The 14,964-nt window shown below is 53.3% G+C and overlaps 1 protein-coding gene across 2 annotated transcripts in view; it reads right to left on the bottom strand.

Moving 5' to 3' along the window:
* The window catches only part of TENT4A (terminal nucleotidyltransferase 4A), a 40,634-nt gene that overhangs the window by 9,930 nt on the left and 15,740 nt on the right, over positions 1-14,964 (bottom strand). For both annotated transcript variants that reach the window (XM_065905408.1, XM_065905409.1), the window contains exons 2-6: positions 5,719-5,842; positions 4,905-4,951; positions 3,945-4,065; positions 2,966-3,073; positions 1,722-1,850 (exon numbers count right to left, since the gene is read on the bottom strand). In XM_065905408.1, the coding sequence (XP_065761480.1) occupies positions 1,722-1,850; positions 2,966-3,073; positions 3,945-4,065; positions 4,905-4,951; positions 5,719-5,842 (529 nt within the window). The remainder of the gene's footprint in view (positions 1-1,721; positions 1,851-2,965; positions 3,074-3,944; positions 4,066-4,904; positions 4,952-5,718; positions 5,843-14,964) is intronic.

The raw sequence follows: 14,964 nt of genomic DNA, 5'->3' as shown, positions 1-14,964 counted from the left end.
GTGCTAGAATGAAGGACTGATTCTAACTGGGAGCAGTACCCAGCTCCACACCAGTATTCACAGCACCCACCTCACTGCCCGGCAGACAGCTTAGCCTCAGCCTCAGCCTCAGCTCCACTCTATCTGTCCCTGCAGCAGCTAATGGATTTATTCTGAAGCTGAGCCCGTCTACTGACCCTCCCGAGTGTCACTAAAAGGCTCAGGAATCTGAGGGCGTGGCCCACTGTGACGGCCTCGAGCCGTGAATTTAAACAAGTTTAAAGAAACCAAACATTCAGCTTGCTGGTCCTGCCAGCGCCATCCCACCAGACCAAACAGACAGCATCGCCTGCGCTGCTGGACAGTGATGGTCGAGAAGAGGACCATCGAGTCCAAGTCCCGGCAGAAGCACGGCAGGTGAAAGCGCTCACAGCGCAGTGCCCGTGGAGGAAGCGTGGCTCCTCCAGGCTGCAGGCGTGTCCGGGCTCAGGAGACCTCACGCGGGCTCAGCGCCGCGGTCCTGCTGCTGTCTGGCCTTCTCCCTCCTGTCTTCCTGCCTGAGCGTTACCCAGGGCAAGCAAGTGAGCCGCGACCTCTGCGAGTCCGGCATGGATCAGACGATGCCGCGGGCACAGTGCGGAGGTGGGAAGGGCCGGGCACCCAGGGGGTGGAGCTGACAGTGGCCGCCCCGCCCAGGCCCGGGTGGCCTCCGCAGGTTCACTGAATCGGGCACCAGGAGAGTGGGCAGTAGTCACACTGCAAGGCTGCCGGACAGTTCAGGAAAGTGGGAGGAAATAAATTAAGGACACAGCTCATGCTTAGGTCTAAAAACAAAAAAAAAGGTCAAAAAGGTCTGACACCTCGGGCCGAAGGGCTCTAAGGGCAGCATGAGGGAGGCGCAGCGAGGACAGAGAGGCAGAGAGAGCCCCACCTGCCCTCGGGCCCTCACGGGGCCTCCCAAGAGGCGCGCCGAGGAGATTCCGGGGTGTAGGGCCCTGGGCCCAGCCGCTCCACCATCAGCAGTGCCAACGGAGCCAAGAAAAATGGCCCAAGTCTCGACACAAAACCCTCAGCGCCACCACAGACAGAGCAGAGCAGCAGTGCCGTGCGGCCAGAACACAGCAGAGGGCTGACGAGTGCAAATGGCATGATGGTGCCTCGATTCACACAGAGACTGTACGTTAAAAACACAGCCCAAGGACAGGTCATCAGCGCGGCACAGCACGTAACACTCAGCTAGGTTTTCTCATAGGTTTCTCCATGCTACTCAACAAAATATGGGCAACAGATAAGGGAAAATACCGGCTTCTCATCACTCAGGGAAAAGCTTTTTTTTTTTTTTTTTTTTTACCATGTGTGAGACTTGACTTTTTTTCTGAGACAAATTTTTCAGTATAAATGACAGTCAAGAACCAAGGAAAGGTTTTCACTGTCTTTCAAGGCATGAAAATTTTCTGAACATAATGGTTCTTCAGCGTTAGGTCAATATATACCTGATTGACAAAATGAGATAAACCCTCTAACCGTTACAACAGACACAAAAAAAACAGGTGCAAAGGAAAAAAGCATCGATCAAAGCAGTTTCATCATCAAGACTAGAAGTCAGTTTCTACTACATCAAAACAGACCTGTGCAGGGACAGCAAGGAGCTGGAAGCCGAGGAGCGCCCGGTCAGAACACTGGCAACAACGACACCCACGGCAGCCTCAGGGTCAAGAGTTCCTGAGACAAAGCATACTCACCTGCAGAAAGCTGATGGCCATTAAAATGAGGCTGTACGAGCTAATCCCGCCTGTAAAAACTTCATTCAGGTCCCTCTGCAGGAGGAACTGCTTCAGTACTAAAATCAAGTAAGGCAGCAACGAATATTTCTGCAAATTCCAAAAGAAAGACAGCATCTGGTTAGTTACCGTGGCTCTGAAGAGTCCGCACTGGGCAGACTCCACGTGCAGACAGGAAGCTCACTTCCTTGTCCTGCTCCTTGGGACGCTCAAGGCCAGGACTCCTCACCCCATAGGGGCATGAGAAGAGATCCATGCGGGGCTCACTAGGGTCCTCCTGGGGCCCCTCCTCAGATTATGGTTTAGCACAGCTGAGGCAGGAGGCCTGCATGGAGACCCCAGGCCCAGGGGCGTGGGGAATGAACGGGTGCTTCCTCCAAGTTTCTGCTCCCTCTCAGGCGCTGAGCAGAGGGCTCTGTGGGTGCAGTTGTGGGTGAGGGAAGGTCCCAGAACCAGCGGACAAGACGCCCCCACTCAAGAGGCACCCATGAGACAAGCGAGGGGTGGGCAGCTCACGAAAAGGCAGGAGGCCAGCAGGATGCAACACTGCCGAAAGCAGGACAAGGTGGAGAGCAGGGCGTGGGAGCAAGGGGCCGCGGCGCGACCGGCACTGGGAAGGGGCGCAGAGGCCCGGCTGCCTCCACTGGGCTTCCAGCTCTGCTGCGGCAGAGGCGACTCTGAGCAAGCCTGACTGCAGAGCGAGCGGCTCCCGAGGAGCAAGGCCTCAAACTGGGAGCAGAGGCAGGGGCCAGACAGCGCAGCTCTCTGAACAGGGAAGGGCGCGCCGTTTAACTGCACCACACACCTGGTCAGAGTCCAGAGTCCCTCAGCTCAAGGAACGCCTTCCATCCTGAGGCACTGAGACCGCCGCCGCCCCCCCCACGACCCCAGAGAAAGCAAACCTACGCTCCACTGTGATGTACTCAACTTGCAAATCAGGCACAAGGAGCTGCAGGGATGGTCACTGTGTAATAACTAGAAAGATCCCTATAATAATGTGCAAGTATCTAAACTAGGAAAAGGAAGGCAAAGCTGCGAAACAGCTATGTAACTTCAATGAAATAACACTCTAAGGTAAATCCATCTGTAACCGTCTTTCTCATTAAAGATTATCATCAGTTTAATGGTTTCAACATTTGTAAGGGAAAGGTCAGTCAACTTAACAAGCCCCTCATCTGCACCGTGCTAACTTGCGGTGACAGCACCTTCATGTAATTCTTGATGAACTCTGCTGCCCGCACCCCGGTCTCCATGTTAAAGCTGATGTCGACTTTAACTTCCGTCTCCTGGTCTGTGAGTTTTATAATTGGTACCTGCAAAGATTTAATTTATGAAACTTGCTTTAATAGGCAACATTGTTTACGGTCAGGTATCAAAATGTTTCCCAAGTTACACAGAGCGTTTTCTCCTTAAACACAAAAGGAGTTTAGACACACACACCCCATACTCCTCTGAGTATGAACCCCCGACCCTGGGCACTAGCAGGAACACGGCCACACTCACATTCTGAGGGCCGCTCAGGACAGTCAGGCTGAGCCCCCAGGCTGCTCTGCCTGTACACACCGATGCCTGCTCAGAGGCCAGCAGCCGCCTGGCACCAGGGACAGAGCCACGGAGGGGCGGGGCCAAGGCTGAGGCGCATCGCGGAGCAGGCCGCGGACGCAGGGCTCCTGGCCTGTGCAGAGCTCTGGGCTTGGACAGACCCTGACATAGACAACAGAGAGGCCTGATCATCCACCTTCTGCCTGAGGGAAGTAGTTTTTTCATATGTGGAAATTTCTGGAACAGGAGAGGACCAGGCAAGTTTTTCTTTCTGAAGTGTAACTTGGCAAACAGTCCCTTTTTCTATGTAATAAACACCAGGGTTTGATCACTGGGCTCCACTCTCCACAGAGGGCAGCCTCTGAGTGTGCCCTGCCTCGGGTATGATCATCCCCTCCTCGCACGGCTTCACAAAGGACGACCTAGTCGTGTATTCTAGTGCAGGAAGAGTTCACTGTTTGCAGTACAACGTGTACTTCAGACGGTCTCTAAACACATCATCAGCTAGAAGCCCTAACTACAAAACAACACAAGCACATTCACACAAGTGGAGCGGGCTTCAAACAGAACCAGGGCCCGCCGTAAACCACGGCAGCTAATCCCACAGGCTGCTCGGGCGGGGCGCCCAGCAGCGGCACTCACCGTCGCCTTGTCCAGGACCTTGATGGAGCCCGGCTCCGCCACATTGTGCTTCCGCAGGGCCTGCTCCAGCAGCTGCAGCGGGGGGCGCTCCCACTTCCCGAAGACCACCAGGTCGATGTCACTGGACGGGAGAGAAGCGAGCGTGAACCCCTGCCTCCGTCTGCACTGTAACATGCCGGCTGCAGGCCTGCAGTGCTTCCAGGGCCAACATCACCCCACCAGCCCCTCCCTCTCAGTGAGAGGAAAATGAAGTCTGTGAACTGCTTGTAACACGGGTGGAGAGCAGATGCTGACCGAGTCGCGGGGACCACAGAAGCCTGGTCCTCCCGTCTTCGTGGCCCTGGATGCCTGGACACCTGCAGTGGACCCAGCTCCCCACCGGCCTTGCCAATGCCACCCCAAAACTCCTGAGGCTGCAGTCTCTTTAGCCTCCGAGGATTAAACTGGCTTAGCAGAATGTAAGTTTTTAATAAAACGATACACATAAAACTAGACATTAAAAAGCCCTTTATGAGGAAGCTCTGAAGAATGACTCTAAAATGCAAACACCTGTTTGATGTTTTTCTATCAATTAAAAATCCTCACAAATATTCAAATGCAACTTTGCTTGAAGTTTCATTAAAATGTAAAAGCAACTTTTCAAAAACATCCAAAGAGCTCAGACTGTTTCTGCTGCACTTACTCCACGGCTCCCATCTTCCTCACGCCCCCTCCTCTCTCATCTTCTCTGAAGTGCAAGAGGAAACAGGCAAAGCAATCAATGACCCTAACAGTAAATTAAATGCCTGTTTCCCGCAATTTGGCCCCGGTGCTCTGTGGTCTTTTCCTTTAGCTTACATTTTTCCAGCCTCAGATTTGCACACAAGGAACCTGCTTTCAGCCTTCAGCACGCACACAGACGCCGCCCCTCACCGCCAGCTTCGTCCACCACACCCTCATCTGTGCGGAGTGGGCACTCACCTGGTGGGAAGGTAGAGGCCAGTGCTGAAGCTGCCGAATATCTGCACCTGCAAAAGAGGGCGCGTGGCTCAGACCTGCCACTGCTCACTCGGCTCCTGCCTGGGGCCCCACTGACCAGCAGCATCCTCTCAAGCCTTAAGTTAAAAGCCTGCCCCAAAAGGAATTCTGCAAAACTCAGAATCAAAGGACAAAACAGCTCCTGGCGGCACCCACAGCCACACAGCGCTGGTGCCCAGGCTGTGGACAGCACAGGGCTCTGTCCCAGGGCACCCAAGGGCAAGGATGAAACTGCTGCGGTGGGGGCTGGGGTGCCAGGGCACCAGAGGGCCTTCTCTCACTGCCCCCCAGCTGCCCAGGGCCCATGGAGCACGCCTCCATGAGCACACATGGTTCACTCACTGGGGAAGCGGTTTGCGAGCAAACACTTCCAGGGTTCATGGAATGGAACCCTGCAATGCAGTGTGGCGCGGGAAGGGGTAACCTTATATTAGGGTAAATTACAAACAAGGAAAATAATCACAAGATTCCAAAAAAGAATTCTCCAAAGCAGACGGTCCTCACACTTGAAGATGTCAGAAGCTCAGAACCACCGGTGGGGGTGCAGGGGGTGGCAAGCTGAGTACAGAGCCCTGCCCCCAGCCCGGGTTCCCGGGGTCTCCCTCGGCAGGGCTGGCAGGGGCACATGCGTCTCTAACAAGCTCCAGTTGAGGCCACCGTCCTGCCAGCACCACAGCGGGGCCCAGCCTGCCGGTTCTGCGCAGGCCCGCAGACACAGGGTGCCCGCAGCGCAGCGGTACACAGCGCAGATACGCACGTCAGCCGTCGGCCAGAGGTCCTTCACCACCGTCTCGATCCTCCTCACCACTTCTCTCCTCATGGCGGCTTCTTCAGGACAAGGGGACATGAAGTTATAAAAGTCAATTATTTCCTCATGCAGCCTAGTGGACAAAAGAGAAACACACCAGAGTCACCATGAGATGTAACCACACGCCTCGTTCTGTTATGAGATCAGCATGACACTAAAGCGTGTCTCCGGCCACTTAAAACCTAGTTTCTTGTTTCCTCTGAGCATACAGGATGAGGTGACCCCTCTGTGGGAATGCAATCCCACAGCACGGTTTAGCACCCCAGAGTAACAGGAATGCATTTCACCAAAACTTTTGACTGATGTTTAAAGTCTTATCCAAAAGAAACATCTCAGTGACCTGACATTAAGAAACTGAGAAAATGCCATCCATCAAAGTTGAAGGGAGCTCCCAACAGAGGCGGGGCAGGGACCCCATTACCCAGGGGCCTTACCTCAGGCGGGTGTGCTCCAGGCCCAAGGGCGCCCTCACTGCAGGGTCTGAGACAGGCCAGGCCAGGAGAAGACTCCTGACCTCAGGAGCCTGGCAGGCCTGAGTCTCAGCGGCCAGGTCTGCCTGACGCACTGAGACAACGCCCCGGATCAGCAACAAGGGCCCAGGCCACGACTCCGGAGCCAGCGACCAAGGTGTGAGGAACACCAGTCAGTTCAGCCCTCCCCTGCTCCACTGTTTCTAACAAAGATATAAAATAAAAAGCAGTGGCTTCAGGAGAGACCGGTGGGCCCTGAAAGCCACCTCAAACCCCAGCCCCCAGAGTCACTTCTCTGCCAGTCCCCTGGGGGTGGCAAGGTAGGGTCACCGTTCTGCTGGAAGGAAGGACACGTCACCCTCAGGTACTTGGCAGGATTAAAGATAAGGGAGCAAATAACCTACTCCCAGAAATTATGTTATCAAGTCAAATCTACCTGGCTCCATTCCAAGTCTGATTACTAGTAAGGAAAAGAAGATAAAGTGAAATTCGTTCAATAATAATATCAACATCAAAAAAAAATACCACTATCAAGATCAGCTCAACAGTGAGTGCACCTGAGAGCAGGCACGACTTGACAGGACCACCTGGTGCCTAGCCAGGAAGGTGAGGCCAGACCGCTGACGTCCCGTCCCGCACCGACTCCAGCCCACGGCCTGCTGTGCCTCCCCCGCAGGATCGCCTCCCCACAGCTCACCCACGCTGACGGTCCTAGGGCTCAGTCTACAAGCGAGTGAAGCCACTGGAAGCCCAGACGGGACGGAGCAGGAGACAAACCCTCAACACCCTGTTCACAGCGCGTTGGCAGTGTCAGCGAGGCCACCACTGATTTTTCAAACAAAACATCACCCCAAGCCTGCTACTGCTTAAGCCATGAGTCCAGTTTTTAGTTAATCAGAAGAGGTAGTAAGTCATACCACACTGAAATGCAGTAATTTTACCAAAATAGCTATCAAATTCCCAAGACTCAGAGGGTAAACCAGCTTCTATCATCTCGACGATGACAGGGTCAACGACATCCCAAGCCTTTTCCCACACCCCTTCCGGGGGCTCAGATGGCACATCGTGAGAGCCGTGAGCCACAATTCCCCGAGCTTAGCACAGTCGTCAGCAGGACCAGACGTGCCAGGTGAGCGGCCACACCAGGGACCCTCCTGCTAGCGAGGACGTCAGCCTCCGCTCCCAGCACCTGCCGGGAGGCCCACGCACCCCCGGGTCAGCCGTCCGTTGGCGAGCGGTCAGCACACCCAAGCACCAGGAGCACACGAGCCCCTGCAGCTCAGCGCTGCTGATAACAGAGCACAGAGGTGCAGAGACGCTCAGTGAGGACACAGGCCTGGAGGAGCCAGGCAACTGGCCAGAAGACTTGGAGGAAGAGCCGCCGAGCCGATGTGGTCAAATCCAAGCTCACGTTCCACACATCCAACACGTGAAAGCATCAGGAGACAGGCACTCCAACCCCCCAGACGCCACTGCAGAGTGGAAAGGATGGCCATGTGAGACGCACCCCTCCGCTTCCCAGGGTCTGCCCTCCGGGCCACATGTGACCGGCGGGGAGTTGGACGGCTGCTGACTTGCCTTGTCCTGTTCCGCCAGTGAGACGCACCAATGACATGCGTGTCTGAGACACGGAATAAACCGCATCTATAATTTCACAACTGCTGTAGCACATGTTAGGAGGAGGACGCTTGCTGGATCCTGCTGGAGGCCTGGCTGGACAAGGAGGCTCCGGTGTACCCTGGAGCTCTTCCTCTGGGCAGGCAGGGCCCCTCGAGGTACCGCTGTGGCTCTGGAATGGGAGGCCCCATCAGTGTGGAAAGACACGACAAGTCTGACATCCGTCTGGGCAGATTCAGAAAACCCTGCAGCTGGCTCCTCTGGCTCGGGCTCTTGGAAGAACCCTGAGAGGAAGGAAGCTCCGAGGGCAGGAGAGGGCTGGGGGCCAGGCAGAGCCACTAGACAGGGCCTGTGGGCGGGAGGAGCAGTGCCCCCACTCCCCACTAGGCATGGGGATGACCGGAGTCCAGCTGGAGGACAGGGTACCTGCTCACAGCCTGGTCTCAGGGCCGGCTTGTGGCAGGCACTCCATCAGTATGTGTGGGATCAATCAAGTTTTGATCAAATAGTTTGCTGATGACCTCGTCACTAAAGTCCTGGCCTTTCCAAACAAACATCATCAAAAATGAGCATCCAGAAGGTGTTTGACCCCTGCACTGGATAACTCAATGTGTGAGCACAAGTCTTAAACAGCCAAGTAACCTAGAAAAGGTACACAGTCCTAAATAAAAGAGCTGGGATGCTGTTATTCAATACGGACATGAGTTTGAGTAGGCTCCAGGAACTGGTGATGGACAGGGAAGCCTGGCATGCTGAAGTCCACGGGGTCGCAGAGTCGGACACGACTGAGCAACTGGCTGACTGATATCACAAGCATCATCATCACTCTGTGAAACGACCTATGGTGGTCGGGACAGCACACTTTCACACCAGCATCGGACACACGGCAGGGCCTTCTGTCGATCACCGCTTCCGAGAGTGAACATGCGCCTGCCTGCAGTTCTCCAAAGGGGTTTACAGAACGATGTCGAGGAAGGGGTTTGATCTTTTCTACTCAAGAATGAAAATGAGGATGGTTGCTCTTCTCACGCACCAAAACCTCTAAGGAATCTCACAGCTGACAAGACCTCTGCATTAAAACCACACTCGAGTCTCGCGTCAGCATGCAATTTAGTCATCGTATCTCCCAGGGCCCACATCACCCATTCCCACATCTCTCAAGGAAATTTCTACGCTGTGACCGTCATGGTACAACGTCCTCTGTCATAAATCAGAAAAGCGGGATCACAAAACCAGCCACAGCGACAGTGACCTGAGGGCCCAGGTACTTAAAAGATCATTGACCTCCTGCACTCACAGGTACCAGCGAGCCATGACAGAAGCCACAGGGATCTTCTGAGAGTTTAAGGGCGGTGCACCCACAGCCCTTTCGCCCGCCCCTTCCCCAATCCTGGCACACTGGGGTCAGGGAACCATCACACTGTGACTTTCCCTCTCTGCAAACAGAATCCTGACACAGTAGCTAAAAAAACAAGAAAGGCAGATTCCTGCCTCTTTCAACATTTGAAAACGTAATACAGAGGCAGAGCTAAAGTTTCAAATGAAAATATCAAACAGAAGAAAAATCAAAAGGAGCCATCTCAGACTTCCAGACTCCAACACAAACACGACAATCACAAAGACTGAGACAGCAGAGAAATTACAAAGAAGTTCTATCCAAAAACACATGGCATGTAAACTGTCAGCTGCACGTGGCAGAAACAGGAAGGATTTGTTCAGAGAGACCAAGGCGCTCTCGGGCTGAACCTCACGCTCTGGGGTCAGCTGACCACGGGTCTGACTGAACGAAGGTTCCCTCACTGAGCCCGAAATACCTGGGCTCCGGCACACACGCACGCTCCGTGTGCACGTAGCTCAGGGAAAGGTCCAAGAGGCCACAAGCCAAGGCCACTGGGCTTCCTCCTCCAGGTGATGGACAAGCTGGTAAGTGACCATCTCCTACTCTATAGACAACTGGGTGCCTCTAGAATTTTGAGTTTTTGTTAGAATGTACTCATCTATGTATAAATTAAAAAGTGAAAAGGACTTCCTTGGTGTCCAGTGGTTAAGACTCTTAAGTTTCCACTGCAGGGGGCGTGGGTTTGGGTCCCTGATTGGGGAACAAAGATCCCGCATGCCACATGGTGTGGCCAAAAAATAATTTAAATTGTGTATAATTAAAAAAAAATAATGTTTAAAAAGTGACAAGGAAAAATGATGCATTTTAGAGGAAACACAACTGAGGAAGCACATAAAGTTCACCCATGAGTGGGCTCATTACACCACTAATTGTATTTAACATGTGGAAATACTAAATACAACACAAAAAGTGGAATGGGAAATGGCAACCCACTTCAGTATTCTTGCCTGGGAAATCCCATGGACAGAGAAGCCTGGCGGGCTACAGACCTTGGGGTCGCCAAGAGTCAGACAAAACTGAACAACAACTGTTAAGTGTTATGGTTCTTGATATAATTTATATACATACATACTGCTACATTCACAAAACTCTGACTTAATAGCTCAACAAGACCCTGGTAAACAATGGTGTCTGATTAGAGCATTTTCCAAGTAACTGATGTAACTTGTAATTGGGCAAAGACTATTATTCTTCCATCATCACGAAAATGTACTTTTCCCCCCTAACATTTCAATGTGTCTAAAATTGGGATGCATCTTTTAATCAATGGCTGAGCATCAAACCAATTCAGAATTAAGTATTTTTCTTTCTTCACAGCACGTTTTGTAACAGTACACCTCTAAGCTGTCTGATGAACAAAAAGTTGTCTATATGAAGTTTATATTTCAATTTCAAATGGGTAGAGTTCCTGCAAGTAACAGCACCTCAGATCCAAAGGAACACGTGAATTAGAAGCTCCCCACAAGCTGTGGGGAGGCAGCAAGAGCCACAGAGGATCACGGGGGGTGAGGCCTGACCGTGACTCTGCAGACACAAGGTGGAGAATCAGCTCCAGAAACCTCCACACAACACAGACCTCACCCTCAGCTGAGGAGACCCGGGGGTCCCTGCCGCCCACTGCAGGGCCTACGGGGTCGCCCACGAGGAGCGGAGCCGGGATGGCTGTGTGCGGGGGCGGCCCGAGCGCCTGGAGAGGTGCCGTCAGTTGGGATATGGTGGGGAAGTCTCGCTGGCAGGTGCTCAGGAGGAACTAGAGGGCAGCCTCACGCCGTGTCTGAGAGCGGGCTCTGACACACTCCAGCCCTGGCAACCGGCCAGGCAGACCACACGCAGCTTCAGCACTCAGGGCGGAAGAGTCAAACTGACACGACACAACGGCGCAAGTCCTGAATTGATGCCCTTCCTGGCTATTTTAAGAAAGATGAAAATGGTGAGACCAGAGTTTCCAGTGAATTTTAATCAAGGAACTACTGGAAAACGTCTGAAGCATTATTTTAAAATGTACTTTTAATCTAAGTATCAGAAAATAAAGTTCACTGAAAAATGAGAAAAGACATTTCTTACAATCACTTTCTTGTAAGAGTTCAAACCCACTCAAAAGGTAATGACTTAAAAAATTTTAGTACCTTTAGTACCTTAATTAGGCAAATTAATTTTTGCATTTGTTTCAGTATCTGTTTTAGTAAATACTTGGTATATGGGTGCTGTACATACTTATGAAATCCAAGTCAATGAGCTTTTCAAAGAGCAGAAGACAGATTATTAAGTTAGGTACCGAACTGTGTCATTTCACAGCTAATACAGCTATTCACGAGAACAGATGCCCCATTCCAGGAGGAGGATTTTCGACTGCAGAAGCTGAGCTGGCAGGGTTACATGGCTTCCGACATTGTCTAAATCTGAACCGAAGCCAGCGAGGCCTGGCTGGTTCTGAAGGGGGCGCCTGGCAGCAGCACCTCCCCAGCCCGGGGCCCTGGCACCCAGCCCCAGGCAGAGAGGCTCCTTCTCCCACTGCCAGCGAGGCACAGTCTGTGGGTTGTTCCGTGGAGACATCTCTGCACTCAAACAAGAGGACAGGCAGATGCACTGCAGCAGGTAGGAGACACGATTACACAAGGGACCAGAAGCGAGGAAAATGAAATGTACTTAAAACACTGTGGGCAGAAGCGAGGCAAACAGGAAGGCCAAGCTGATGCAGGTCTGCGAGGGGGAAGCACAGAGGGCCACCTGTTCCCCTATATTTGAAATCTCCATGGCTTTTTCTAAGGAAAGCCAGTCAGAGGTCAGACTTCATTCATCACTTCGCAGAAGAAAAACCAGATGAATGAACACAACCTCCTCTAGCTCGGCTGCAGGACATTTCAGCGCCCAAGCCCACGAGCGCGGTGCTCCTGGGCACTCGGCCGTCACTCCCCTTCCCCACCCCGCAGTCCCGACGCCCCGGCCCCCGCCCCCACGGCCCCCACTACTGCTGACCGTGAGTCACCCTCCCTTTCACACCCTCCATGAACCTGGTCAATTCCAAATGCCTGTGGAAAGCCAGGCTTTTTGATTACAGTGAAAAAGGCAAAAGAACTTACTAGAAACCCTCTTGCACTGTTCACGTATTCTCATTCTCTCCCTCTCCCACTCCTTCCAGCTCTCCTCACAAGCCTTGATAATCAGTGGTTTCTCAAAAACCAGAGCGCCCTCCCGCAGCTCCGCGATGCTCACGGTCTCCACCTCCGCCACCGACAGGAGCTTGGTGAGAGCATCTGGACGAACCACTGCAGGCCTAGAGGGGACTTTCAGGCCACCTAAATGCTCTTGCAGTGAGAGCCCGAAGCTCAAGAACACAAAGCCCGACCGCCCAAGGCACAGACAGGCCTGCGCCCCCCTGCAGCTGCGAAGCATGGGCTCCTGGACAGACAGACCAGCAGGGGATGACCAAATGACTTCTATTTTGGGGGTGTACAATCCTTTCTAAACATGGTTAGTGATTAATTTCAAATCATTTGTATTTATTTTTAAATAATTAAGACCAAACCCAACTGCTGAGAGTGTGCTTTCTCTCATTATGACCAGCAAGGGGCTACTCCCTTGTGGAGAACTGGCCCTCGGGTGCCTGGGCTGCAGTCATTGTGACTGACAATGACAATTAAGAGCAAACCCAAGCATACTGCACACACCAAGCAAAGGCCCTGGGGCCTCCAAGTGGCCCAAGAATCACAACCATCTCCTCTTCCTCACAGAAAAAAGAGGTCAGATACCAGAAGCTCTTAATTAACCATGGCAGAGGCAGTTAATTTAAGAAAGACCAATTACTATCTCTACCAACTATTTAGAAAACCATGAATGAGGCCGCCAAAGGTTAACTTTTCAACCTAAGCTCAAAAGTGTAAGGAGACTGAAACTGCAAGGTCGAAAGCCCGTGTGCCTCCAGAGCACGCCTGCCCATCGCCAAGCCAGGGCCCCCACCGCCTGCCTGCGGGGCCGCGCCTTGGCCTTGCTGCATCTGCCAGCACCCACCTATGCACGGGGCTCCTGAGCACGGCCCTGCAGGAAGCCGCGGGGCCTCCAGAGTGCAGAGAGAGGCGCTCTAGAGAAGCTGCTGCCAGGGGAGGGTCCTGACAGCTGAGTGACTGGAGGAGGAGGATGTGGTGACGGATGGGGAGCCCTGGGGCGCCAGGCCAGGCCAACCCAGGACAAAAGAGGGCCAGGACAGAGGGCTCTGCAGCTCAGGAATCGTCAACTCAGTCACCCTGATCCATGCAAATTCAGCTCTTGGCAGAAGCAAGCTTTCGGACTCTCCTGGTGGTCCAGTGGTAAAGAATCTACCTGCTGATGCAGGGGACACAGGTTTGACCCCTGGTCCAAGAAGATCCTACATGCTGCGGGGCAACTAAGCCTGCAAGCCACAATGACTGACGCCCAGGCACCTGAAAGCCAGTGCTCCACAAGGGAGTAGCCCCTCCTGGCCACAACGAGAGAAAACACATTCTCAGCAACAAAGATCTAGCATGGCAAAAAACAAAATTTTTTTTTTTTTTTTAAGAAAAGTTAGCTTTCTCTCCTGTCCTCTCCTGAGATCCATCCTGGGATGACTCAGACAGAACTGTGTTCAGCGATGTCCAAGCACCAGAGCTGAAGGGGAGCAGAGGTGCCGCTGGGGGGGTCAGGGGAAGTGCCTCTTCACCCCGGCAGAGCAAACCCAGCCACACTGCACACGCCGCGCCAAGCCAAGGCCCTGGGGCCTCCAAGTGGCACAAGAGCCACAACCATCTCCTCTTCGTCACAGAAGACAGCAAGAGGTCAGATATCAGAGCTCTTAATTAACCATGGCAGAGGCAGTTAATTTAAGGTGTGTCTTCTAAACCCACTTCAAGAACAGATAGGACATGCTGACATGGGGTTTCTACACAGAGAACGCTGGTGAGATACCTGAGCGCTTCCCACAGACCAGGACGAAGCCAACTTCAGCATTTCACAGACATGCGAGCAGATTCTGCTGGTTATAACTGCTCAGCACCATCACTCTGCCGGGGTGCATCATGACCCGCCACAACCAGCAGCTGGAGCAAGCCAGCAGGGAGCTCCCACTCACTAAGCAAGTCCTCAACTCGTCACGGCGCACAAACGACAAGTGGGGCTCAGCCTCCTGACACTGGGCTCCTGAGGAGCCCGCATGCCCTCCAGAACCCACAGTCTGGAGGAGCTCACAGCCACTGCCAGGGCAAAGGGTGCCAAGAAGGCCCCTGGCTGAGCCACACGCAACGGCTCAGGACGCCGCCACCCAGCCCTGCATGGCAGCCGCAGCACAGGCCCTTCAGGCCGCAGGGCTCAGGGGGAACCGCCCAGCCATGCTCCTGGCTCCAGGAGCTGGATCATTTCTCAGATGGAGACAGCTACATCTTCTGCCCTATTTCCAGATGTGCTCACACTCAGGAAGGTGAGCTGGGTAATCTTCTGGGCAGCAATCTGGTTAAGAGTCTGAAAAGAGGACTATCCTGAGAGACGGCACAATGCTGTGCACAGACAGCACTTTCACTAGTGTCTCCCAAATCGTCTTCGTTGCTGCTCAGCTGCTAAGTCGTGCTCAACTCACTCTTTGCGACCCCATGGACCACAGCACGCCAGGCTTCCCTGTCCATCACCAACTCCCAGAGCTTGCTCAAACTCACGTCCCTCGAGTCGGTGATGCCATCCAGCCATCTCATCCTCTGTCGCCCC

This window comes from Muntiacus reevesi, chromosome 14 (assembly GCF_963930625.1).
Source record: "Muntiacus reevesi chromosome 14, mMunRee1.1, whole genome shotgun sequence".
Taxonomy (NCBI): Eukaryota; Metazoa; Chordata; class Mammalia; order Artiodactyla; family Cervidae; genus Muntiacus; species Muntiacus reevesi.
The sequence above is the reverse complement of the archived record's forward strand: the minus strand, read 5'-3'. Positions and strand labels throughout refer to the sequence as shown.